General features: G+C 41.4%; 1 protein-coding gene across 1 annotated transcript in view; it reads right to left on the bottom strand.

The window, feature by feature from the left end:
* Positions 1-24,897, bottom strand: part of KIF26B (kinesin family member 26B) — a 366,977-nt gene that overhangs the window by 223,476 nt on the left and 118,604 nt on the right. Inside the window, exon 3 of the mRNA XM_056853346.1 lies at positions 14,090-14,623. Within this exon, the coding sequence (XP_056709324.1) occupies positions 14,090-14,623 (534 nt within the window). The remainder of the gene's footprint in view (positions 1-14,089; positions 14,624-24,897) is intronic.

The raw sequence follows: 24,897 nt of genomic DNA, 5'->3' as shown, positions 1-24,897 counted from the left end.
TTAACCGCTATTTGAGAGTACGACGGTGGATTAACCGCTACTTGAGACTTACCTTATCTGGACTATCACGGTGAAGGAACCGGTACTATTTTCTTCCCCTCAGCACGGACTTTATTATGGGGGCTCGAGTTTTGTTCCTCATATTTGCGTTATCACTTTAAGGCTATGTTCAGTGCTTGATTCCTGCCTTGTTGATTTGTGTTTGAATACCACTAAATAGCTTCTATTTTTAATTATATTGAGCTGTGGTGCTGTTTGTTACTCTCAGCACCTGGAGGTTGGCAATCTGTTTTATTCGTGCCACAGATCTCTGGAGTTGGGCGAGTACTTCAGTAAACGTCAAAGACTATTTGCATTTCTAGTCGAGTATGATTTCTTTTTTCTTTTTATTCTTTTTATTCTTACATGCAGTATATTTTGTTATATATATATAAAGGTAAAGGGCCCCTGTGCAAGCACCGGGTCATTCCTGACCCATGGGGTGACGTCACTTCCCGACATTTTCTAGGCAGACTTTGTTTGCGGGGTGGTTTGCCAGTGCCTTCCCCAGTCATCTTCCCTTTACCCCCAGCAAGCTGGGTACTCATTTTGCCGACCTCGGAAGGATGGAAGGCTGAGTCAACATTGAGCCGGCTACCTGAAATCAACTATCTGAAATCAACTTCCGTCGGGATTGAAAGGTTGTGAGCAGAGCTTGAACTGCAGTACTACAGCTTACCACTCTGTGCCACGGGGCTCTTATATATATATATTTGGTCCCATATATTATTTAGTTATGGGGTGATTACACTTTCTAGTTAAGAGAGCATTCCTGTAATTCACCTCCTGAACTAAATTCAGAGCATGGTACAGTTTGCATATGTTCATGAAACAGCACAGTTTCAAAGCTAATCTTGGATTGTAGCTACACCCAAGTATTTCTCAGAAACACACTTCAATATGTAACATAAGACTCATGCATGTTGCTTTTACTCACAACTCTCATCTAGGCCCACAGAACTTGCTCTGAAAATCAATACAATAATACAATATATAATGCTCTTGACATTAATCTAAGAACACAGGCAGCTATTCACATCAGTTTGAGGAGATCTGGTTGATACTTCCATAAGCAAACATGGAGATTAAATTAATCGGGCAACTGGGAATACTGAACAGATTTGCAATCGATGTAATTAAAACCATTCCAGATTTGATGACAAAGAGACTTACCAGCAAAGGCAGTGTCTAAACTGTACTAATCAAATCTAATTCATATTAATTGCAGATGGGTCACAGTCTTCAAATTTGGTTCATTTCTGTAATAGTGTAATACAAATCTAAAGTGCCAGTAAAATGTTTGTCCTTCTCCTAGACAGCAAATGTTTTGAAACCCATCAAAGCTGTCACAATGCAAATAATGCAGCGCTTGCTAGATGCCCATTGCAAGAACCCAGACATCATCTGAAGGCTTACAGACCAGTTCAAATATTCTTGATTTACATCAACGGTAAAACAAGTAAAGTAAAACCAGCAAAGTAACCAGAGCAGGATCATGTCTTGCATATTGTTTCCCAACAAAGATCATCTTCTTCATCTAGACATAACAGATGAATATCCAAGAACTTCATGGAAGACCAAATTAAAATGAAACATTATAATTTAAATTCCTTTTTAAAAATTAATAGGAGTCTTGTGACCCCTCAAAGACTAACATGTTTTATTCTAGCATTAAATTGTGTGCACTGGAAGAACCCAATTGGTAAAAATGTCCCTTTTTGACAAAAATGTAAAGTACTCCTATTCCACTATAAGGAAAACATGCTAAATAATTCTCCTGTGCAACACAAGGCAATAGGAGATGGGGTAAGTATATGAGGAAATCAAGCATAACATAGAAGTCAAGACTGTGCTTTCCTCATATACTATGGTTGCCAGGTCCCTCTTCGCCACTGGCGGGAGGTTTTTGGGGTGGAGGCAGAGGAGGGCAGGGTTTCAATGCCGTAAAGTCCAATTGCCAAAGCAGCCATTTTCTCCAGGGGAACTAGTCTCTATTGGCTGAATATCAGTTGTAATAGCAGATCTCCAGCTAGTACCTGAAGGTTGGCAACCCTATCATATACTCACACACATCCCAATTTAAACTGCCTGATGTTTTACAGGACAGCAAAGGAGTTTATATTTACTGGAAGAGTGAATATGCATGGGTCTTTTTGGCCATATACGAAGGATAACAGAAATACATAGGACTCTAAAGGAATAATCTACATCCCACTGAAATCAACATCAGTTCTTCTGCAGACTGCAAAGACTGCATTTCAAGGATTGCATTCCAAAGCAGCTGGTGTAAACTGGAATTGCTAACCTTCAGGTGGAGTCTGGAGATCTCCCAAAGTTACAACCGCCGTCAAGACTACAGAGATCAATTCCCGTGGAGAAAATGGCTACTTTTGAGGATGGACTCTATGGCATTATACCCTATTAAGGTCCTACCCATCCCCAAACCTCCAGGAATTTCCTGACCCCGAGTTGGCAACCCTAGAAAGCAACCCTAAGAATACTTTCCTGGGAGAAAGCCCCATTGAATAGGCCTGAGTAGGATTGCTCTCGCAGTCATAAATTTCTATTCTCTGCTCACTGTTTTACTCATCCGCCATGTCTTTTATATTCTCTCTTTGCCTTGGTATCCTAACTTGTTATCTGCCAGCTAGCCAGGTGCCTACTTCTGTCTTTTCATTCCAGTCGGAAGGGATACATGAACTTGCCTTTGTCAGGCTAGGAAGACCAATGCAATTCTCAAAAGATAATCACAGATCCAGTTAAGCCCTGGCTGCTAATATTGCTTCAGGGCATTTAGGATTATTACTGAGGTTGTAGGCACCTGTGGTAGCTGACAAGGTCATCAGTAAGGCAGCAGTTAACAATAGGCCCTTTCCCCACCCCTTTTTTTTAATCCTAAAAACTTCATTTATCTGAGAACAACTTAATCCCCTGATTTACCATCTAATCGCTCCAAAATAATTACTGGATTAAACACACAAACTAGGGTGCTTTCAAATGTTCATCAGTGACATTTAGAGGCAGATGTCTTGATATGTTTTTTAAATGGAGGGCCTTTAGCCGGTCATCCTGTTTAGCCAAGGTGACAGACAAAAACACCTCCGTGGTGTGAACTGCCTCCTAAGGGAAAATCGGAATAAAAAAGCCTTCCTCATTTAGCAGAAACTTGAAACAAATCTGAACCTGCCATTTCTTGCTGCTACACAAGGTGTGAGAGAGATAGCGAGTATCATGCACCATTCACATATAAAGTATGGATCGAGGGTCTAATTTAACATCAAAAGGGATACAGTGAAGGAAGCCGAACATTTCTCCTGTCTTAACTCTCTGCAGCACCTCACCCTCATTATTTTCTCCTCAGCCTGGCTCCAGAACTAGAAAAGTGTCAGCTGAAGAAAAATGCTGGGGGCAACGGAAAACAAGGAAATAAGGCAGGAGTGTGATTAGCTTCCCTAACACATATAGTCCTACTGATATAAAAGTCACTCCCCCCGCCCCGCATGTCATATATGAATGAAGCAGGCACAATCAGATACTGAGTGGAATATATAACATGCTTTACCAGGAGCAGAAAACAGTTTGGAAGTTTCAGCTATGTAGCATGTGCCGACCGGAATGCTAATAGGGCATGCCATGTTGATCATATTTTCCTAGTATTACAACAATAATATGGGCCATCAGTTTGTTTCATGGCCCAATTCAAAGTTCTGGTGTTGATTTTACAATGCCTAAATGGTTCTGGAACAGGTAGAATGTCTGTACTCCTCTGTACCTGCTTTGTTGACTATCAGCTCATTCCTGAGCTTTCACCGTGCGGGGACGGCGTGGCAGAGGTGCAGCCGTGGCGCCTCCTAAACCGTTCCCCACCCGCCGAAACCTTGAAAAAAGCCTTTTTGCGGCTTTTTTCTTTTTAAACGGGGCTTTTCGCCCCGTTGAGAAGAGCGATGCTGTGCCTGCTAAAACGCTGTTCTCGCTGCTGGCGTGCTGGTCTGAAAGGGCACAGGGAGCTGCCTACAGCCACCTCTGCCCCCCCGGCCCACCCCCGGGGACGCCAGCATGCCCCCCGGAACGTCAGTGCGGGCCTTTACGCCAGTGGGACGCTGGTAGAAGGCCCTGTCGGTGTCCCAGGGTGGCATTGCCACGGCCGTGCTGGGAGACCAGTGTCCAGACCTCCCCGCTGGCATTGGGGCCACTTACAATGGTGTAAGTAGCCCGGACACCGGCGTGGGGGGCCCCAACGCCAGCACAGCCCCTTCCTGGCCTCCTGAGGACTTTTGTCCTCAGAAGTCTGGAATGCGCTGTAAATTGCTGCCCCTTCATGTATTGTTTGGTCTTAGGAACAACTTATTGTCTTCACCCCTACACAGTAATGCCTGTAAATATCAAACTATAATGCACCTGAATAAGGAGGACATAAAACCTTTAGTGGTGGAACAAATGGTTTTCAACAGCAAATCTGGGGTATAATGTTGGGGTATGGTTTTTTCTTGATGGTCCTTCCCCCCAAGAACAGGAATTTACATCTTGCCAGGTTCACAACTGCTGCTGGGAGGGAGATCAAAACAGCTGGCTACCTTTGTTCAGAATATCCGCTGTAAGCCTATTATGAATGGTTGCACAGCCTCCCATGACAGCCCAAATTAGAGGTATGTTTTTCTTCCATATTTACATAAGGTGTCATGTCCTTTGCAGGAGTTATAGCAGAGTTACTGAATAAAGGCAGCAGAGAAGGGAAATGGGGTGGCACCACAGCAGTTACTGGGGAAGAATCTGACTTTTTATGAGAGATCTAATATCACCAGCCCTGAGAGAGCCTGAGGGACTTGCCAAGATCTCTTTGAAAGCAGCCAATGAGGATGTGTCCAACCACCCAGTCCTGGAAGCAAACTATGGGGGTCAGTGAAATGAAAGGAAAGCAGATGGCAACCAAAACACCTGGCCCTTTCAATTTGGTGAAACACAGGGGTGAAAAGGGGCTGGGTGGTGGCTGGAACCCCCTCCCGCAACAGACCTGTGCACCTCAACCCGGTCGTTGTTACAGGCAGCTATTCTAGTCGAAGTACAATATGGTCAAAGCCCTTGTGACTCATTTGCAACTATTTTGCTGAGATACATACAGCCCTATTTAAAAGTTTCTCAACATGTATAAAATCTTATTTTAAGAGACTTTTTTTGCATATGCCACCTTAAAATATTTTAATCAGTTCACAACTTCTATAAACACTAAAGAGCATAAAATTACCTTGACCTATGAATAGTTTATAATAGGGGCATGCTTGCTTATATCACTGTACTGAGGCAACAGAATTTTAAGGGGTTTCAAACAATTAAAGTTTTATCTTCTTTACTTGTCAGACATCGTATACTGTAATAATCTTCCACTTTCTCAAATACTGAAGTACTAAAATATTGATTTCAATCCACTGAAACCCATAGCTACTTCACATAGTGTTTTCTTTTAAATAATTTGCAAAGTCATGTACATTTGTTGGTTCTGATTGTTTGGCAGAGGACAAATTTTATCATACAACTGTGTCACTTCATATATTAAAAAAATAAACATTAACCATTCAGAATACGATCTGTGTTCTGTGTTTAAATGTTCTCTAGAACATTTAAAAACCTGTTCAATATAAAACATTATTTACATTAATATTAAAGCTTTTCTTTGCTAGACCGCCATCAGAAAGACAATATTTTCAAGATTAGCTAAAGGCCATTGTTGATTATTTTTTTAAATGTAGATTGCTTGGTATCCCTTTAAAATATTTATTAAAAGTGCAGGCTCATCTACATGAAGACATCAGAATGGTTAAAACTGGAGTTCTCATTCTGTCTCTCTATGAATCAAGATTACAGATGTTCAACTGAGATCTTCCTAGTGACCTTAAGCATGACCAACAGACAAGCTCTTTCAAAGGTGATAGGTCATTACCCTCTATTGTTGAATTCTTGAACTCTTCAGGGGATAACCTAAGACATGGGAGGTTGCGAAAGGTGAAACACTTGTCTAAATCTGCCTTAGAGAATATGAGTTGCATTTAAAGTCATTTCATTACCTGGGATTGATACTTCATCACCTCTGGTCATGTGTAACCTCTCTCTGCTCTTCAGGAAAATGAGGCCAGAACAAGTGTAAAGTTCAGAAGCAGCTGGTCAATTGGTATTTTTAATCCATGTCATTCATATATTATGAATGCAGGCAGTTCTGAAAGACACCCTGAACCACACATACTCAGACTAGGGTCAGACTAAGGGCTGCTTCATGCATTAATATGTTTTACATGCATGTATTTAATAAATACATTTTACATACATGTACAGATATAATTAAAGTGATGATAAATTAGCACAGCAGATAATATGGGCTACGATGACTGCTCAAGAAGAAAGCAACTTGTATAAGAATTGTGTTTGATTATAATCAACTCTTTTTGTTGTTGTTGTTGTTGTTGTTGTATAAAAGGGTACCAAAAAAAGAGGGATGGGGAACAGGGGTAAAGGATAATTCACCATCCAGGTCCCGACTTAATCCAAATTTAACAAAAAAGAAAAAAAAAACTAATAGCAAAGCTTCTAACGTTCTTCTAAAACGTTAAAACTTCTTAAAACTCACTAAAACGTAATACATCCCCCAGACCTCAACATGATAATGGGGGTTACTGCACTTTGTATTCTCAGCGATGTATTAAGAGTTTGAAAATGTTATAAAAAATATCGCTTTTAAAGGTTTTTGGATACCACGACTTATAAATGGTTGGAAGACGTCTTCACAGCTAAAGGGGCCAAACAAAGTGCGAATAGTATTTTTTATAACGTTTTCAAACTCTTAATACATCGGTGGGAATACACAGAAAGTGCAAACAGTATTTTTTATAATATTTTCAAACTCTTAATACATTGATGGGAATACAAGTGTGGTAACCCCCTTAATCTAGAAGGAACTAATACTCTAACTTCTATTATTTGAGCTAAACATTTAAAGCATCCTGAATTTCTCTAACCATGTTCTTATAACACATTGGTATCTTAATATATAGAATAATTCATTTGTCAAGTGAATAATAATAATATAAAAGTTGCCATTTCATCACAAATTAATTTATTGTTTTCTTGTTAATCAGGTGAGTCAGTCTAGCCATCAGTGCAAAATCCGAAAATTTAATATTCCACTCTGTGATGTCAGGAATTATGTTGGATTTCCAATTCCTAGCATAAACAATTCTGGCAGCAGAGGTTGCATATTGATATAGCTCTTTATGAACCGAGTTGAGTTGTGGAGGAATTATACCCAATAACATATATTTGGATTCTAGTTCAAAAGTTCACCTGAAGCATTTTTTGTAGCTCTTTGTTTATCATTCGCCAATATAATCAACTCTTTTAATGGGCAAGCCTACATCCTAAAAGGCTGAAAATAAATATGATGTTGCTTTGACTGGAACATTTTAGTTTTGCATATTCAATTCTTAATTAAGATTTTAAAGATTAAAATATTCCTGATAAAATTTATTGTAAATCTCTAAGGCAGAACTAGACGTGGGTGTAAAAGACACCCACCCACACGTAGCTGGTTGGCCAATATACAACAGAAAATGAGTTACTGGCATCAGCCCTTAAGTTCCCTGGGTGATCTTGGATCAGTCACTATCTTTCAGCCAGACCAACTCCATGGGGTTGCAGTGAGGATAAAATGCAGAAGGACTCTGGTTCATTCTCCCGCATCTCCAGCTGAAAGGGTCAGGTAGTGGGTGATGTAAAAGAGAAGCTGCTGCCAGTCAGAGTGGACAATACCGACTTTGATGGACCAAGGGTCTCGTTCAGTAAAGGCAACTTCAGGAGCATTTATGAGAAAAGAGTGCTGCTTTCTCTGGCCTCTGTCAGTATTGCAGGCATAATCCCCTGCGTGAAGGCCCATACTTCCCATTCAAATATTATAAGTTTATGTTGATTAAAATTGTTCTTCATTTTAAATATTGCATTGTTTCTCTTATTTTTTGTGCACTACAAATAAAATATGTTCAGTGTGAATAGGAATTTGTTCATATTTTTTTCAAACTATAGTCCGGCCCCCAGCAGTGTTTGAGGGACAGTGAACTGGCCCCCTGTTTAAAAAGTTTGAGGACCCCTGCTTTAAAACATAATACTGTGGGAACTTTGAACCCTTATAATTTATCATGTTTTGACTGGCTAAGTGCTGCAAATAAATTATCTATCTATCTATCTATCTATCTATCTATCTATCTATCTATCTATCTATCTATCTATCTATCTATCCAGCCGATTTTCAGATTATGAAAGAGGTTTTCAAGTGAACCCAATGCAGCCCAGTGAGTATTGTGTTAAGACTAGGGGTGTGCATTTGGATATATTGAACTAGCCATTTCAGGTTGGGGGGCCAAAAAAGAGGCACCATTTTAATGGAGTCGAAAAGGCAAATCTGAAAAACCAAAATTTTCTGGATTTTTCCCAGTTTTTTCAGGTTCATTTTACCCTAGGGGGGATCAGGGCTCTGGGGAGGCTGCGTTTTGAGGTAGAAGCACCAAATTTGCAGCATAGCTTCAAGTGACTCTCCTTAGAAGAACCCCCAAATTTGATAAAGATAAGGTCAGGGGGTCCAATTTTATGGGCCCCCAAAGAGAGTGTCCCCATCCATTCTCCATTGTTTCCAGCTGACATAGCTCAATGTTATGTCAATGAAGAAGAAGAAGAGTTGGTTTTTACATGCCAGCTTTCTCTACCACTTAAGGAAGAATCAAACCGGCTTACAATCACCTTCCCTTCCCCTCCCCACAACAGACACCCTGTGAGGTAGGTGCGGCTGAGAGAGCTCTAAGAGAGCTGTGACTAGCCCAAGGTCACTCAGCTGGCTTCATGTGGAGGAGTAGGGAATCAAACCCGGTTCTCCAGATTAGAGTCCACCGCTCCTAACCACGGCTCTTAACTACTACACCATTACACAATGGGGGATCTTTGAGGGGCTCTGGTGGGGGTGTGTTTCAAGATAGAGGCACCAAACTTGCAACATAGCTGCTAGTTACTCTCCTTACAGGGGCCCCGTGGCAGAGAGTGGTAAGCTGCAGTGCTGCAGTCCAAGCTCTGCTCACAACCTGAGTTCGATCCCGATGGAAGTCAGTTTCAGGCAGCCAGCTCAAGGTTGACTCAGCCTTCCATCCTTCCAAGGTCGGCAAAATGAGTACCCAGCTTGCTGGGGGGTAAAGGGAAGATGACTGGGGAAGGCACTGGCAAACCACCTTGTAAACAAAGTCTGCCTAGGAAACGTTGGGATGTGACGTCTTCCCATGGGTCAGGAATGACCCGGTGCTTGCACAGGGGACCTTTACCTTTACTCTCCTTACACAGACCCCTGAGTTTGGTGAAGACTGGGTCAGGGGGTACAATTTTATGGGGGCCCATTTTTTCTCCAGTGGAAGCAATGGAGAATGGATGGGGCACCCTCTTCGGGGGCCCGTAAAATTGAACCCCCTGATCAATCTTTCTAAGGAGAGTCACCTGAAGCTACACTGCAAATTTGGTGGCTCCACCTTAAAAAACTGCTCACCAAAGCCCACAAAAACGTATTTTTAGAAATGTATTTTTGAATTGAGCTGTATACCTCCAAATTAAGACACAATATGTCCTTGAGAAACCTGTTATGGCAAGCCTCTTTAAAAAGGTAAGGTTCTTCACAGGATAGTTTGGGAGTTATATTTCATCAGGAAAGTTACACATTTTTATTCATTTTTGTGTGTTGCTCGCCGTTTGCTCCAGCTTTCTCAGACTCAGATTGTTCTAGATCGTCTTACTGGAAGAAGACAAAATCTCATATATGGACAAACTAGACAGCAGAAAGTCAAGAATCCAAATCCTTACTAATTGTGATCTCATGTCATGCATTGTATTAAAGATTATCTCGCTCTTTTTAAGAGCTCACAGATTGCTTCTTCCCATCATAGCTGAGTCATGGGGCTCTCATACTGGCAGGATAAGCCTCCTTAACTCTTTTTGGTTGCTGGGATACTCTTTCCTTTTCATTTCCCTTGTTCATGTGGTATCACGAAGGAAAAATGAATGATTCTAGGGTCATTAAGCCATGCATAAAAATGTCATGCAAAATCAAATCATACCAGAGTAATTGTTTTAAAAAGTTACAATTAGTATGAAATCCAACTTCCCCTTACGGCATCACGGAATAAAGACACAACTAGACCTACAGTTTGAGAGTCGGATATAATTAGCCAATTACTGTAATATATTGGTTCAAACGATGACTTCTTGGTAAGAAGGTCAACTAATGACTTATGACCCTATTAAAGCTAATTATTAGCGACCTGACATTAAAAAAACACAAGTCTGCTAAGAAAAAAAAAGACATTTCAGGCAATGAGCAACCGCAAAAAGGGGGCTGATTCTTCCTATATTTTTTCTTCTTCTGATGGAAGAGGCAAATGGGCGTTTACACCCTTCCCCACTGCAGCCTCCCAACCCATGTGGTTATTATTTTATTTATTTATTTACTATATTTATAGTCCACCTTTCTCAGGGAGACTCAAGGTAGATTACATAATTGAAACAATGTAATCAGAGCAATATTAGTCCACATGGGTCCTGCAGCCCCCGAAATAACTGTCCTGGGGTCCAAAAAGGGCTGCTGGGGGGAGGGGAAAGCAGGAAAGATTTCCAATCTTTGCACTGGATCAAACATTGTATGTTATTTCTTTTTTTCTTTAAAACATTCGCTTCCTTTCCACCTTGTAGAAATCGAGGGGGCTTACAATGCAAATAAAATAACAGTTATAAAACACATAAAAGATGTCAGTTTAAGATCCGTTACCACTGCCAATAAATAAAAATCAAATTAGTCAAATGCAGTCCTAGTCGACTAGTTGTTAACTAGCTGAAAAATTAGCAACTCTATTGGGCAGAGGATAATGGGATTTTGTATTTTTTCATTTTGATGGGACAAATCAATCTTTTTGGAGCATGGCAACAAGAACCTTTCCCAATATTATGTACGCCTGCGTTTAGGTGCAGCAGCCTTCTATTATAATGTCAAGGTTTTCGCTTATCGTATAAGCAGAGAATCAGTACAAAAAAATAAGATCAGCCTTCACAAAGCAGTCAAGCATTTCTGGCAGACTGTCTAGACAATCCTACTGAAAGCTAATTTACAATGGGGAGATGCCCACATCAGGAGCCATTAAGTCTAGCCATTCTCACAGCCCTTGTTCTTGGGCATCAGTCTGACAAATTGTGATGAAGAGGGCAATGAACCCCACTGGTGGACCTGCAATGCTCTTTATCCAAAGACAATATTTTGTCTGGTCCCATTAGCTCAGCATTTCTAAAATGCAGCCTTTAGCAGGGATTTTGTGCCCAACAGCCTCCTCAACAAAATCATGCTCAGCTGTGCTGTGTAGTTTACAGCTAGTGCGTCTTCCACGCTAATGCTTTGGAAGAAAAAACTTCAAACAACAGATACCAGAATCATCAGTGTTTCACTTAAGAATTTAGACAGTCATGTTTTATGTTTCAAACACGTTGTTAGAATGAGTACGGTTGGACAAAGAGAGTTGTGGCACACTGAAGCAAAGAAAAACACAATTAACAGGAAAACGGTGATAATTTGTGCTTAGCTCTTTTTTGTTTCTCTTTTACAGCATGAAATTGAAATTCAAGAGGTACAGCATTTTCTGGAAATGTGGGTGTGATGGACAGGAGGCTGTCCCGCCCCTGAAGGGAATAACAGCCAGTCAGCTGTGTCATCCCTGGGCCTGTGGGAGCACTGCTCCAGCAACCAATCATCTTTCAGAAGGGGTATGGAATATTGAAGGGAAGCACAATAGGATTTCCCCATTTTGGACACACCTTAATGTGGTGAGGGTTTTTTTGTGGGTCACCAAAGCTGGGAGCAATAAGGTAAGGGGTCTAGACTCTTTCAAGAGTCTAACCTCTTAGTAGTATCACTCAAGGTGAAATGGTCACAGCTGAGACACGAGACTAAGTTGTGTCTACCCCCTTCAGGGATCAATGGCCACATCAGCAGAGGAGAACAGACAGTCCCAAAGGTGATGGGGGTGGAGGAATCTTTGATGGGTAGCTACTAAGCACCAGCAGTAGTGGAATGTGACACTGGTGGAGGATCTTTCATAGACAACAGCAATGTCACTTCAGTTACCCGTGATTAGTACTACTCAGAAGAAGGCAATGGTAAACTACTTCTAACTAACCATGAAAACCCTGTGATGAGACAATCCAAAATGAAAAAAGATATAGTGCTGGAAAATGGTACTCCCCAGGTCAGAGGACACTCAATCTGCTACTAGGGAAGAGCAGAGGACAAGGACATGTAGTGCTATACTTAATGATGCAACTGGACTAAAGCCGAAAGGACGTTCAGTTGTTGACGTGAATGGATGCAAAAGGAAAGTCCAAAGCTGTTTGATGCATATATCAGGAAAATGGAACGTGAGAAGCATGAATCAAGGTAAGCAAGAAATGGAACGTTTAAACATTTCGATCCTGGGAGTGCGTGAACTGCCTCAGTGACCTCCATGTTCTTGCTCACCACCCAAACTCAACTAATGGCAGCGAACCCAAAGCCTTTAGACATGCTACCCTAACAACAGCTTGTAACTGAGGGGAAGGTTTACAGACCTCCTCAAAATCATAAAAGGCTGCGTGGATACCCTCAGTTGGTAGACAGGGCCTGTCACCGTGGAAAGCTATATCTAATGCAGCATTTCTGTTTGTTGTGCATTTATTTAAAGAGACAGAAGCACTCCCAGAAAAGGGAGACAAACTTAGTTCCAAATTAACATATTTAGGATCAGGTGGTAAAATTCAGTATTTACCTCATTTTGGCTACAGCAGTTTACTTCCTCTTCCTGACATATTAGATTCTAACCAATATGCATAGGTATATCAGTATTTTAAAAAAAAATCTAGCTATGAAAAAAACAAAAGCAGACAAAACTAATAGATTTTTTAGATAAATGAATATTTTAACTAATAATTTTATTGCCAACTGCATATCAGCAGATTTTCCTTAGCTTCTCATTATAAAACCACTGTGTATTTCATATACCATATTATTCTTTCCTCTTCAACAATGCAATTGCTAGAAAATCAAACTTGGAAACCCACTGCTCACATGAGCCATAACATGAGTTATTACTATTCCCTAGTTTGTATCATTAACATAATTATTACATCCAGGACTTATCATATTGAATATTACCAAAGAACCAATTACTTATTCTCTGCTGTGAATGACTCCAGACTTCACGTTTGCTACCCTTCCAGCCATAAAACAATAATCCAGTTCTATGCCACACACACGGGGAGAGAGAGAGAGAGAGAGAGAGAGAGAGAGAGAGAGAGAGAGAGAGAGAGGTTTCTGATAAGTATATCGATGTAAGTGGTTCTTTAACATTATTTGCAGTGTTAATTTAATGACTCTCAGGATGGATGCCAGATATTAGGGTTGTATAAATAGAGCTGTATGTCTTATTCCGGGTGCCCTAATCCCTAGTCTTATAATTGGACAGACAGTGGTATGTGAAATAATATCACATAATATTACTTAATACATATTACCTAAGGCCACACTCTACAGCTATAATCTAATGGGGGAAATATTAAACAAAGAAATAATAGATGTGTTTATCAACATTTAGGTATGTTTATCAACAAGACCCGCTTCACCCTATTTAAAATATAGGAGTAATGTCTATCATTTGATGACTGAAAAGACAGGGGATATGTACTTTCATCAATATATATAAATATCATCAATCCCTTCTTCAGCTCTACCTCTAAATTGGAAAAAGAATGCAATCTCTATATTTTCAAAACTGTTATGATGTAGAGGGGTATCTTTTGCAAGCAGATTTGGTTCTTGGGGAAAAGGCAAGTCATGTGCACTTTAATTAATTAATAATCACACCTAAAAATGTCTTCCGGACTGTGTGCCTCATTTAAGGGAAGGTAAAGGTGCGTTACTAAGAAGTATACCAAAGAGTTTAAAGACGTTTCTTGTTCTACTTACTTGATAAGGGTACAGCGTAACGCCATTTGTTCTTGACAAAGACCAGGTGCCATCTAGGTACTGGTGAGCCTGGATAGCCACAGAATTCAGGATGTTACCATTGCTTGGACTGGTGGCCATCTGTACACTGACCTTTGTCTGGTGTCCCAAGGAACCATTTTTCTTCTCTATCCCATTAACAATCCCTATGTTGTTAGGTTTCCCGGTGAGTTTGTTAGGCAGGAAGCTGGCATAATTGGAAGGGGCATAGGGCGCAGACATGTATGCCCAGTCCCTGGGTTGCAAGCTGCCCATATGTCGGGATCCCACTAAAGTTGGAATCGTGGGATGGGGAGGAGGGGAGCCAGGAGAAGCATCACAGTGTTCAGTGTTGGCTGCCTGTTCAAGTGTCAGCACCATCTGAATAGCCTCCTGTTTCAGCTGGTTCAGGTGTGTAGCGCATACGTCACACCGATTGTCCCTCTCGTTCCAAGCCTTCCGGGTAGTATTGGGCACCTGTAGCTTGTCATGAATCGCTGAAGAGAATGCTGGGTCCTGAAAATTAAGCAGAAAGAAAAAGAAAGCTATTATTCTGGGCTATCAAAAATTATCTCAGTTCTACACTTTGGAGAACGAAGTTGCAAGAAGTAGGATGTAACAACCTCCATGATTCTGCCAGCTATAAATTAGTGGTCACCTTTGAGAGATACATTTGGGAGTTAACTCATGAAGATTTACCCAGTTTGTTTTTCCTATGTGCACCATTATGCATAGGAGGAGCCCCGTGGCGCAGAGAGTTAAGCTGCAGTACTGCAGTCAAAAGCTCTGCTCACGACCTGAGTTCGATCCCGACGGAAGTTGGTTTCAGGTAGCCGGCTCAAGGTTGATTCAGCCTTCCATCCTTCCGAGGTCAGTCAAATTAGTACCCAGCTTGCTGGGGGTAAAGGGAAGATGGCTGGGTAAGGCACTGACAAACCACCCCGCAAACAAAGTCTGCCTTGTAAACGTCAGGATGTGACGTCACTCCATGGGTCAGGAATGACCCGGTGCTTGCACAGGGGACCTTTACCTTTTTACCATTATGCATAGTGCAATTTCAACCTTATAAAAAACCATTGCAATGAAATATATATAGTTACTATTCATTACACTCCTTTAATCATGAATTGTAAGTTCAAATGTAACACATGCATTTTCTACTCTAAAAAGCAGGTTCCACTGATGAATTAAGACAATCCAGACTTACACAATCAAAATTTACTATTGTATGGGGAGAAGATGATCTAGCCATGGTAATGGTTTGAAGGACTGCCTTCACCACTATTGTCCAGACCGCTGGGTAAGAACCTCCTTCCATACCCAGCTCTCTGCACTTCCAACTGCAGAGGTTAGTCAGGCGTAGGGATGCCAGCCTCCAGGTGGAACCTGAAAAACCCCCAGAATTACAGCTCGTCTCCAGACTACAGACATCAGTTCTCCCAGAAAAAACGGATGCTTTGGAGGGTGGACTCTATGGCACTGTACCCCACTGAGGTCCCTGTCCTTCTCAGGCTCCATCCCTAAATCTCCAGGAAGTTCCCAACCATGATTCGGGCAACCCTACTCCTCATCTCCCTCTGGTGGCCAGGGGGGACCTGGCCACCCTAGTCTGGCAGCAACTAAAGACAGGGCTTTCTCAGTGGTTGCACTTGGCTTCTGGAATGCCCTCACCCATGAAGTTTTCCTGGTACATACCACACTGTCTTTTAGGAGCCAAGACAACATGTTTCCGTCCAAGCTTTTAAATGAAGCCTTATCTTATTCATTGTAGTCAATATTTTTTGGCCTGTCTCATGACACTGTTAATGGACAAACAGAGCAAGCATATTCCTTTCAAGAGGAGGCCCATTCTGAACGCTTTGAAAATACCTTGTTCAATCCCTGATATTGACCAGGACATCACATCCATATGCACACTAGATTATTTATTTGTCATCTATCACCATTTTTCACTTACAATGGAGTCCTGCGTTTACAAAAATATATATACTATCCTAGATGTATATAAAACAACCAAACAATAACAGTCATAAAAACTTTCAATGTAATCCATAACTGCTTGCTAAACAACATAAAAATACTAGCAGTCCATCCACAAGAAATATTAAGGGCCATCACATGTTTTAGCAGAAAGCCAATTCAACCAATAGATCTGTGGAACAGCAAGGCTTTACTACAAAACCAGCAAGAAAAGTACACCTCTTCTGGGAAGCTATTTCAGTAGGGTTGCTGCGAAGCCAAGGATGCTCTCTCAATCCTGTGGGACGGTATGAAAAGTAGAAATAATTTGGAAGAGCAAAACTGGTGAGTGGGTACATACCAGAAGAGACAGTCCTCAAAATATGCAGGTCCCAGGTCATGAAAGTTAAGAGAGAGCTTCAAAGTTAAGAACCAACACCTTAAACTTAGTCTGGAAACAAACAGGCAACCAATGAAGCTGATTTAGAATATGTTCTTATTGGTATTCTCCAGTTAAAAGACAAGTGCCTAACACTTTGCACTAATTGAGTTTTCTGAGATCTTTAAGCTCCATCCCCATGTAGACTATGTTACAGCAGTCTCTCATCAAGGTTACAGTAGTCTGGATCAGTGAAGCTGGTTCAGCTGAGTTAAAGTGGGAAGATAACATTCACATAAGATCTACTTGAAAGAAAGTGTTTTTAGCAACTCTACTATCCTTCTTCTTTAACAGAAAGGCTGGATCCAAGGGTGCTGGTCAACTCTTCACATAGCCTGGAAGGAATACACTTATCTTACCAAGGGTAGGATAGCAATCCCCTCTACAACACTAACAAAACCAAGTAGCATCACTTCCATCAAATCTGGATTCAGTTTCAGCTTGTTCTTCCCCATCCAATGGACCAGTGTAAAAAAAAAAAAAAACATTGGCCCACCATAGAATCATAGAGTTGGAAGGGGCCTTACAGGCCATCTAGTCCAACCCCCTGCTTAATACAGGATCAACCTAGAGCATCCATGACAAGGGTTTGTCCAGTGAGGTAGCGCTCACCACCTCCCTAGAAAGCTGATTCCACTGTTGAACAACTCTTACTGTAAAAAAAAAAAATCCTAATATCCAGCCGGTACCTTTCCACCCATAATTTAAACCCATTATTACGAGTCCTATCTTCTGTGGCCAACGGGAACAGCTCCCTGCTGCCCTCCTCTAAGTCTTCACTCCAGGAACAGACTATTGCTCTAAAGATATATTTTCCTTAAATAAGAACGTAAGAGTTGGTTTGCTGGATCAGTTTAAGGTCTAGTATATTGTTGCCATTTGCCCTGGGAAACATACAACCAGTGATGATTATCCTGTTTGTTCCTGGCAAATCTGTGTGTTTTTTGCTTACATCCTAGGTAGTGGTGGGAGGAGGGAGGAGATCTGAACCAAAGCAAACAGTTTCACAAAGCTAATGTTTGTATATTGGGAAAAGGATGCCGAGTGTGCCAGAGAGGAGGGGATAAAGGAGTATTCACTGTTGGGAGGTCATATTAATTACACTCCATCTTTATTATCTGTTCAAACATTTTATTTTCACTTGTTTAACTACTGTGAACAGCTACTCAGCAGGCTAAGATTAATTGATTAATAAATCATGATACCTCTCTATACGAAGTGGCTGAAAAGTAACTCTTGTCAATAGAAGCTCAAGAGAGGCCCAGGTGAGAATGGGGAAACGTCAGGGGTACGGAACTTACTGAGCAGCACACTGGACAATTCTGTTTATTAAGAGAATCAAAGTGTATCTAGATTGTTTCTATTATACTTTGATTAAAAAGTAAAAACCCAAACTGAAGTTATATCCCCCCTTTCTACTCAGTGGGGACCCCAAAGTGGCTTACATTGTTCACCTCTATTTTATTCTCACAACAACCCTGTGAGGTACATTAGGCTGAAAGAGTGAGAGAGACTGTCCCAGTATCACCCAGCAAGCTTCCATGGCAGAATAGGATTCAAACCTGGGTCTCCTAGATCTTAACCCAGCACTCTAACCACTATGCCACACTGGCTATCATCATCATAGTTATAGATGATCTCCAGTAAGTCTTCATGGGAAGATAAAGATCTTAGTACATCCATAAGAGTGTGCAACAAATCTGCATTATTTTGTACTTAATGCAGAGGAGGAGGGCTGTGGCTCAGTGGTAGAGCATCTGCTTGGCATGCAGAAGGTCCCAGGTTCAATCCCTGGCATCTCCAGTTAAAGGGACCAGGTGATGTGAAAGACTTGAGACCTTGGAGAGTTGCTGCCAGTCTGAGTAGACAATACTGTTTTTGATGGACCAAAGGTCTGAGAATATGTATGAATGGCTCACAGCTGAGTTTCTCTGCTTGTATAGATCCTGGTTCCTCTGTTACATTGAATATGGTTTGATTTAAACATGACTCTGGTTTAGGCAAAAGCCTCTGGCTTAGGGTTGCCAACCTCCAGGTACTAGCTAGAGATCTCCTGCTAATACAACTGTTCTCCAGTCAATAGAGAACAGTTCACCTGGAGAAAATGGCCGCTTTGGCAATTGAACTCTATGGCATTTAAGTCCCTCCCTAAACCCCCCCTCCTGAGGCTCCACCCCATAAACCTCCCGCCGGTGGCGAAGAGGGACCTGGCAACCCTACTCTGGCTTCTCACAGTGTGCCCTGGGCAGCTAACTGTGCAAATCAACTATGTGTCAAAGCAGCTATGCAGCCTCATGGGAAAGTCCTGCCCCATCATAAATGTTACTCATCATACTGTCCTTCTGTCAGTTCTCATTTGTCTTCTGCCACTGTGGCCCTTGCCAAAAGACCTCTTGAAAATCTAGGCTGCTGAACTGATTCACACATGCATATGTTGGAGCGACTGAGGAATCTCAGCTTGAATTAGATGTAATTAAATTAGGTTGAACTGAATGAGACTTAATTGGAATGATTCTAATAGAAAGCTCAGACTGTGGTGTTTGATTTGTAATGGCTGTTTCACACTTGCAAGTCATTATATATATAAATACATCCTCCACAGGAACATGGGTATAGCTTAATTTGCCAAATTTATAATGGGTGAAGAATATTGGTTATCTTTTAGGAAACTGAATAGGGGAGACATCAGATGCATGATCCTGAATATAACTCAATGATCACATCAGGTTTCCAGTCATACCTATACAAGAACAGAAAGAAAGAGAGGGGTTCTACCTTTTTTCTATAGCACCTTGAGGAATTTGCCTCATATTTGCTTTCTGCCTGGCTGATTAGTCAGGCTGTAAAATCTTAGCCAGTTCTTCTGCTTCAGTTCCTTAATACAACAGCCCTGGTGTTGTTCTTTGAAACTTAACCATCCCTCTGGCAATGGGCTTGACCATAACTACATTTTATATTCAGAACCAGACGCGGTTCGGCATGAAAGATTCTGAATGCTATTATGAATAAATCTTATGAAATAAAACCTTTTTTCTGAGACTGAACAAGCCATATAAACATTCCAGTAACCGTGGCGGCTTCAGGGAGTGTAAACCAAGCAACTTCGGTTGTATATCATTACTGAAACAAACTTCAGTTCCTTCTCAGATATCAACAGGCACGAGCCTCCTGAGAGGGATACATGGGATACTGATCTCTGCAACATCAAATCAGGCAGGTGACGAACATCTAAGGCACCCAGACACCTAGAGAGGGAAATGCCTTTGGAGTCTGCACTACCTGGAGCTGACAGATACTGACACAGTTGCCGAGAGTCTGAGCTATGAATCAAAAAGCTTCTAATTCTAATCTTGCCTGTGCCATGAATTTACTGTGTGTGTGTGTTAAGTGCTGTTAAGCCACTTCTGACTCATGGCGGCCCCATGAATCAATGTCCTCCAAAATGTCCTATCTTTGACAGCCTTGCTCAGGTCTTGCAAATTGAGGGCTGTGGCTTCCTTTATTGAGTCAGTCCATCTCTTGTTGGGTCTTCCTCTTTTCCTGCTGCCCTCCACTTTTCCTAGCATGCCTGTCTTTTCCAGTGACTCTTGTCGTCTCTTCATGTGACCAAAATACGATAGCCGCAGTTTAGTCATTTTAGCTTCTAGGGTCAGTTCAGGCTTGATTTGATCTATAACCCACTGATTTGTTTTTTTTGGCAGTCCACGGTATCCGTAACACTCTCCTCCAACACCACATTTCAAAGGAATCTATTTTCTTCCTATCAGCTTTCTTCACTGTCCAGCTTTCACACCCATACATAGTAATAGGGAATACGATGGCATGAATTAATCTAGTCTTGGTGGCCAGTAACACATCCTTACACTTCAAAATCTTTTCTAGCTCCTTCATGGCTGCCCTACCTAGTCTCAATCTCCTGATTTCTGGTATGTTTTTATGCTGGTCTTGGACCATATTAAACCCTCTTTGTACTCTTTGATTTCTTGGTTGCAGTCTCCCTTTGGGTTGATGGTGGAGCCAAGGAATAGAAAGTCTTGAACAATTTCCTCATTGTCAACCTTAAAGTTGTGTAAATCTCCTGTAGTCATTACTTTTGCTTTCTTGATGTTCAGCTGTAGTCCTGCTTTGGCACTTTCTCTTTTAACTTTCAGCAGTAGTCGTTTCAAATCTTCACTATTTTCTGCCAATAATGTAGTGTCATCGGCAAATCAGCCTTGATTTGATCTATAATTTACTAGCTAACCTTATATCATTATATATATTATAAATAACCTTATGAATTTACTAGCTAACCTTATATCAGCTTCACCTGTAAGGTAAATGAAGCCTGGACCTGGCCAGAGGAATGGGAATGAGAGGAAACTGGGAACATCTGAGTAAGATCCAGGCTGAGAATCTGCCCCCTCCCCTTTTTGCAAGTGACTTAAAGCCTGTCCTTGGCCAGAGGCACAAGCCTAAAGGCTCATAGCCAATCATTTGCATCTTGTGGCCCTGTGCAAGGCTGCCACCAGCCTGAAGAAAAAGCAGGTTGCTATTTACCAGGTGATGTTATTTATCTCTGGGCCATTAAAAGCTTCAGCTGCACATTTCCACACATTAAGCCTCTATTAAAGAACATTTCCCCCCCAGGCTGTTACAATCCTACATGTTGGAAGAATCAGCACCACCTCAGGATGTCTTCAAGGCTTATCACCCATGAGAAGGCAGAGGAGGCTGCACAGCTCCACCACACCACATGAATCAGGATGGGATGGTTTAAAATAGTTCCTAGTAAAACAGCTTCCAAATGGACAGAAGCTTACAAATTGGGGTATAATAAAGTTCAAACTTTATCCTTGGCGGAACTATTATGAGGTTGTTCTAAGAAAAGCTACTGAGACTCAAATGACTCACTGTGTTCTACATATGGCATGAAGGAAGTTAAATCACCATTATGTACATTGTACATTGATGCTCCTAAGACAGATTGCCTCAGTAGCAGAACTACTATATTTTGGCATCTGCGCATTTTCTATATGAGCTCCAGGGGGGATGTTGCTGGGTTTAATGAGCAGCAAGTTATTAGTCCCACAGGTGTGTATAAAACAGAGGCAGAAGGACTTCAAGCTAAGTATATTTGGGCTGCATAGCACAAGCAACAGGAGGACGCCAAGCTATGCACACTATCAGAGCTTCTTAGGCTTTGAAACTCAGCAGGAAACCTCACAGAAATAGGTCTGCTCATGAGACTTCATGTCGACTCGAAAAGTCCATGGTATTTTGGCATGCATTTCCAAAGTGCCAGCAGGAACCAGAGCAGAGAGCCCTTCAAAAACTCAGAAAATTATTCAAGGTTATACTAACGCATTTCTTTTTTTAAACCAAGAATGTTGTGTTCTGTTTCAAGCAAAGTTGAGTAAAATGCTACTAGGACTGAATTCATTCACAATGCTAAGGGCAAAGTAGAATACTCTCATGGACAAAATAATGGATAAAGTCTACAATGGTTGCAAACTGAAGAAGAGGAGCAGAGATAATTGTTCTACAAATTTCTGAGTTAAAAACGGTTAGGCAGGTGGTGAGCTATATATTGTGCACACGGCTAGGCTATATGAAACATGCTGTCCATACCGTTGCCTCGTTTGTCTTTTCCCCACTCCATTTGTTTGCGTCGTCCACCTGCTGAGTCTTGTCAATGGCTGAGGCTGAAGCTCTTTTAGCTAAACTTGGCTCAGCCTCCAGGAAAATCCTGGAGAGGTAGATCCTTCCCAGGGATTTCAGGCAATATGTAGCCCAGTGCAGCATTGTCTCACCCACTTTCTCTTTCACTGCTAATTTATTTATTTACTTCATTTACACCACGTCTTTCTCCCCAAGAGGAAGAAGAAGAGTTGGTTTTTATATGTCAATTTTCTCTACCTTTTAAGGAGAATCAAATCGGCTTACAATCTCCTTCCCTTCCTCTCCCCACAACAGACACCTTGTGAGGTAGGTGAGGCTGAGAGAGTTCAAAGAGAACTGTGACTAGCCCAAGGTCACCCAGCTGGCTTCATGTGTAGGAGTGGGGAAACCAACCCGGTTCTCCAGATTAGAATCCTCTGCTCATGTGGACGAGTGGGGTATCAAACCCGGCTCGCCACTGCTCATAACCACAACACCACGCTGGCTCTCCCAAGGGGGACCCAAAGCAGCTTACAAAATTCCTCCACTTTATCCTCACAACAACCTTGTGAGGTAGGTTAGGCTGAGATTGCATGACTGGCCCAAGATCTCCACTTTCATCTTGATTTAAATATCTACAGATTTGGCCATTTTCAGAATTAGAATATATTTCAAGTTCACAAGGTTGGAAGAGACCACAAGGGCCATCCAGTCTAACCTCCTGCCATGCAGGATCCCACAATCAAAGCACTCCCGACAGAGTATAACAATTATAATTGTTATACTCTGTATTATATTTTATATTGTTCTGTTTCTTACTTATTGTAATACTTTTCTTTAATTAAAAAAAACCCCTTTTATTTATGCTGTGTAAGGGCTCAAGCTCTTAAATGGAGAAGGTAACAAGGACCTGTATCAAGGTGATCAATCAGCTATACCAAGTGGTAGAGAGCGTGGGAGGAGAACAGATGTCAACTGCTAAATGTCTTTGGCCTGAGAAAGCGTGGCATAAGGACCTTCACTTCCCAGTGAGGGGCAAGAAAACTAATTAAGAAACACTGACAGGAACTGAGACTGTTTCTCACCGGGACCACATGTCTGTTTCTTTTTACCATTCCAATGTCCTAATTTAGGGCTCCAGATTGCCCGCTGAAAAGCTATTTTGTCTAAGCAATGCCTTTGCTATCTTTCAGGTGATAGAAGGGGGAAATGAAATGCTTTATTTCTCAGAAAAAACATATGTACATTCCATACCACAGTCCATTTTTCAGATGATGTTATACCTTAACCTAAGTATACACACTCTCCTCTAAAAGCAAATTAATTGCAAAATGACTTGCTGCTTTGACCAACCTTAGGATTTCACTGGTGAAAAACTGAAGCTCCCAACTGTGCAAACTGCACCACCTGTATTGAAATAACAGAATGCTCAAATAAAGTGAAATCTGTGGGAGCCCTGAGCAAACAGGGCCTGTGGGTTTAGTGTGGCGAATACAAATTAGAAAAATTGCTGCGGCAACACGGTTTTTATAAGTAACACTTTTTGCCAGACAACTCATTGTGTGTGTGTAAAGTGCCATCAAGTCGCAGCCGACTTATGTCGACCCCTTTTGGGGTTTTCATGGCAAGAGACTAACAGAGGTGGTTCGCCAGTGCCTTCCTCTGCACAGAAACCCTGGTATTTCTTGGTGGTCTCCCATCCAAATACTAACCAGGGCTGACCCTGCTTAGCTTCCGAGATCTGACGAGATCGGGCTGTACCATGCTGCCTTCCCTCCGTAGACAACTCATTACACCCAATTTTTTACACTTCAGGGAGGCTTCGCACCACAATTTTCTTCCCTCCCAAATCCTCACAAAAAGGAAATAGTCTTGTTCACACGATCCCTCCTAAATTAATGCAACCGTTATAAAGTATTCTGATTTTCCTAATTTCCAAAATTGCCATCACAAGTCAGCTAACATTTCATGCACACTTTCAGATATATGCTATGGCAAACCTAGGTTCATTACCAAGTAGCCACTCAACAGCGAACTCCTGCCCAGCATAGCTTTTATTATATATTTTATTTATTTATTCCTACTATTATTTTATTTATATCCCACTTTTCTCCCTAATCAGGAAACAAAGTGGCTTATCACATCATTTCCCCTTCATCCACTTCATCCTCCCAACGAACTTGTGAGGCAGACTAGGGTGAGAGATTGTGAAGGACCAAAGCTCACCCAGTGGGCTTCCATGGCAGAGCAGGGATTTGAACTGAGTTGTCCCAGGTCCCCGTCCAACACTCTAAAAACTGCACCACGCAGGTTCTCTTTTTGCATCAAAATCAATCATTCAATTTTATTTAGGCTTTATTCGATTTGAAGTAGGAATATGGGTTTTTATTATTGTTATATGTTTTAATTCTCACTCCATATATGGTAACACTCTTTGTTGTAAGATTTTGAGCATCATTTTACTTGTGTAAGAAATTAATGCAATACTTGAGGCTGCCTTTGATGTCTCCTTTTTATTGGAATTGGGATGTAAATTTACTGTTTCCAGTCTGTAGGTCATTGTTTCATTTTCCATATTTGTTGGTAAGATTTTGATGGACGCCATTTCTGTGGCTTTGGATAGTGGTATTGATACCCCATCTACTCCTAGCGATTTGTTTCTCCCGATTGCTCTCAGTGATGCTCAAAATCTTACAACAGGAACTATTACCATATATGGAACAAAAAATGCCTGATGTTCAAGTTGGATTCA

The sequence above is a fragment of the Euleptes europaea genome, chromosome 7, assembly GCF_029931775.1.
Source record: "Euleptes europaea isolate rEulEur1 chromosome 7, rEulEur1.hap1, whole genome shotgun sequence".
Lineage (NCBI taxonomy): Eukaryota > Metazoa > Chordata > Lepidosauria > Squamata > Sphaerodactylidae > Euleptes > Euleptes europaea.
This window is presented reverse-complemented; position numbering and strand designations above follow the sequence as displayed.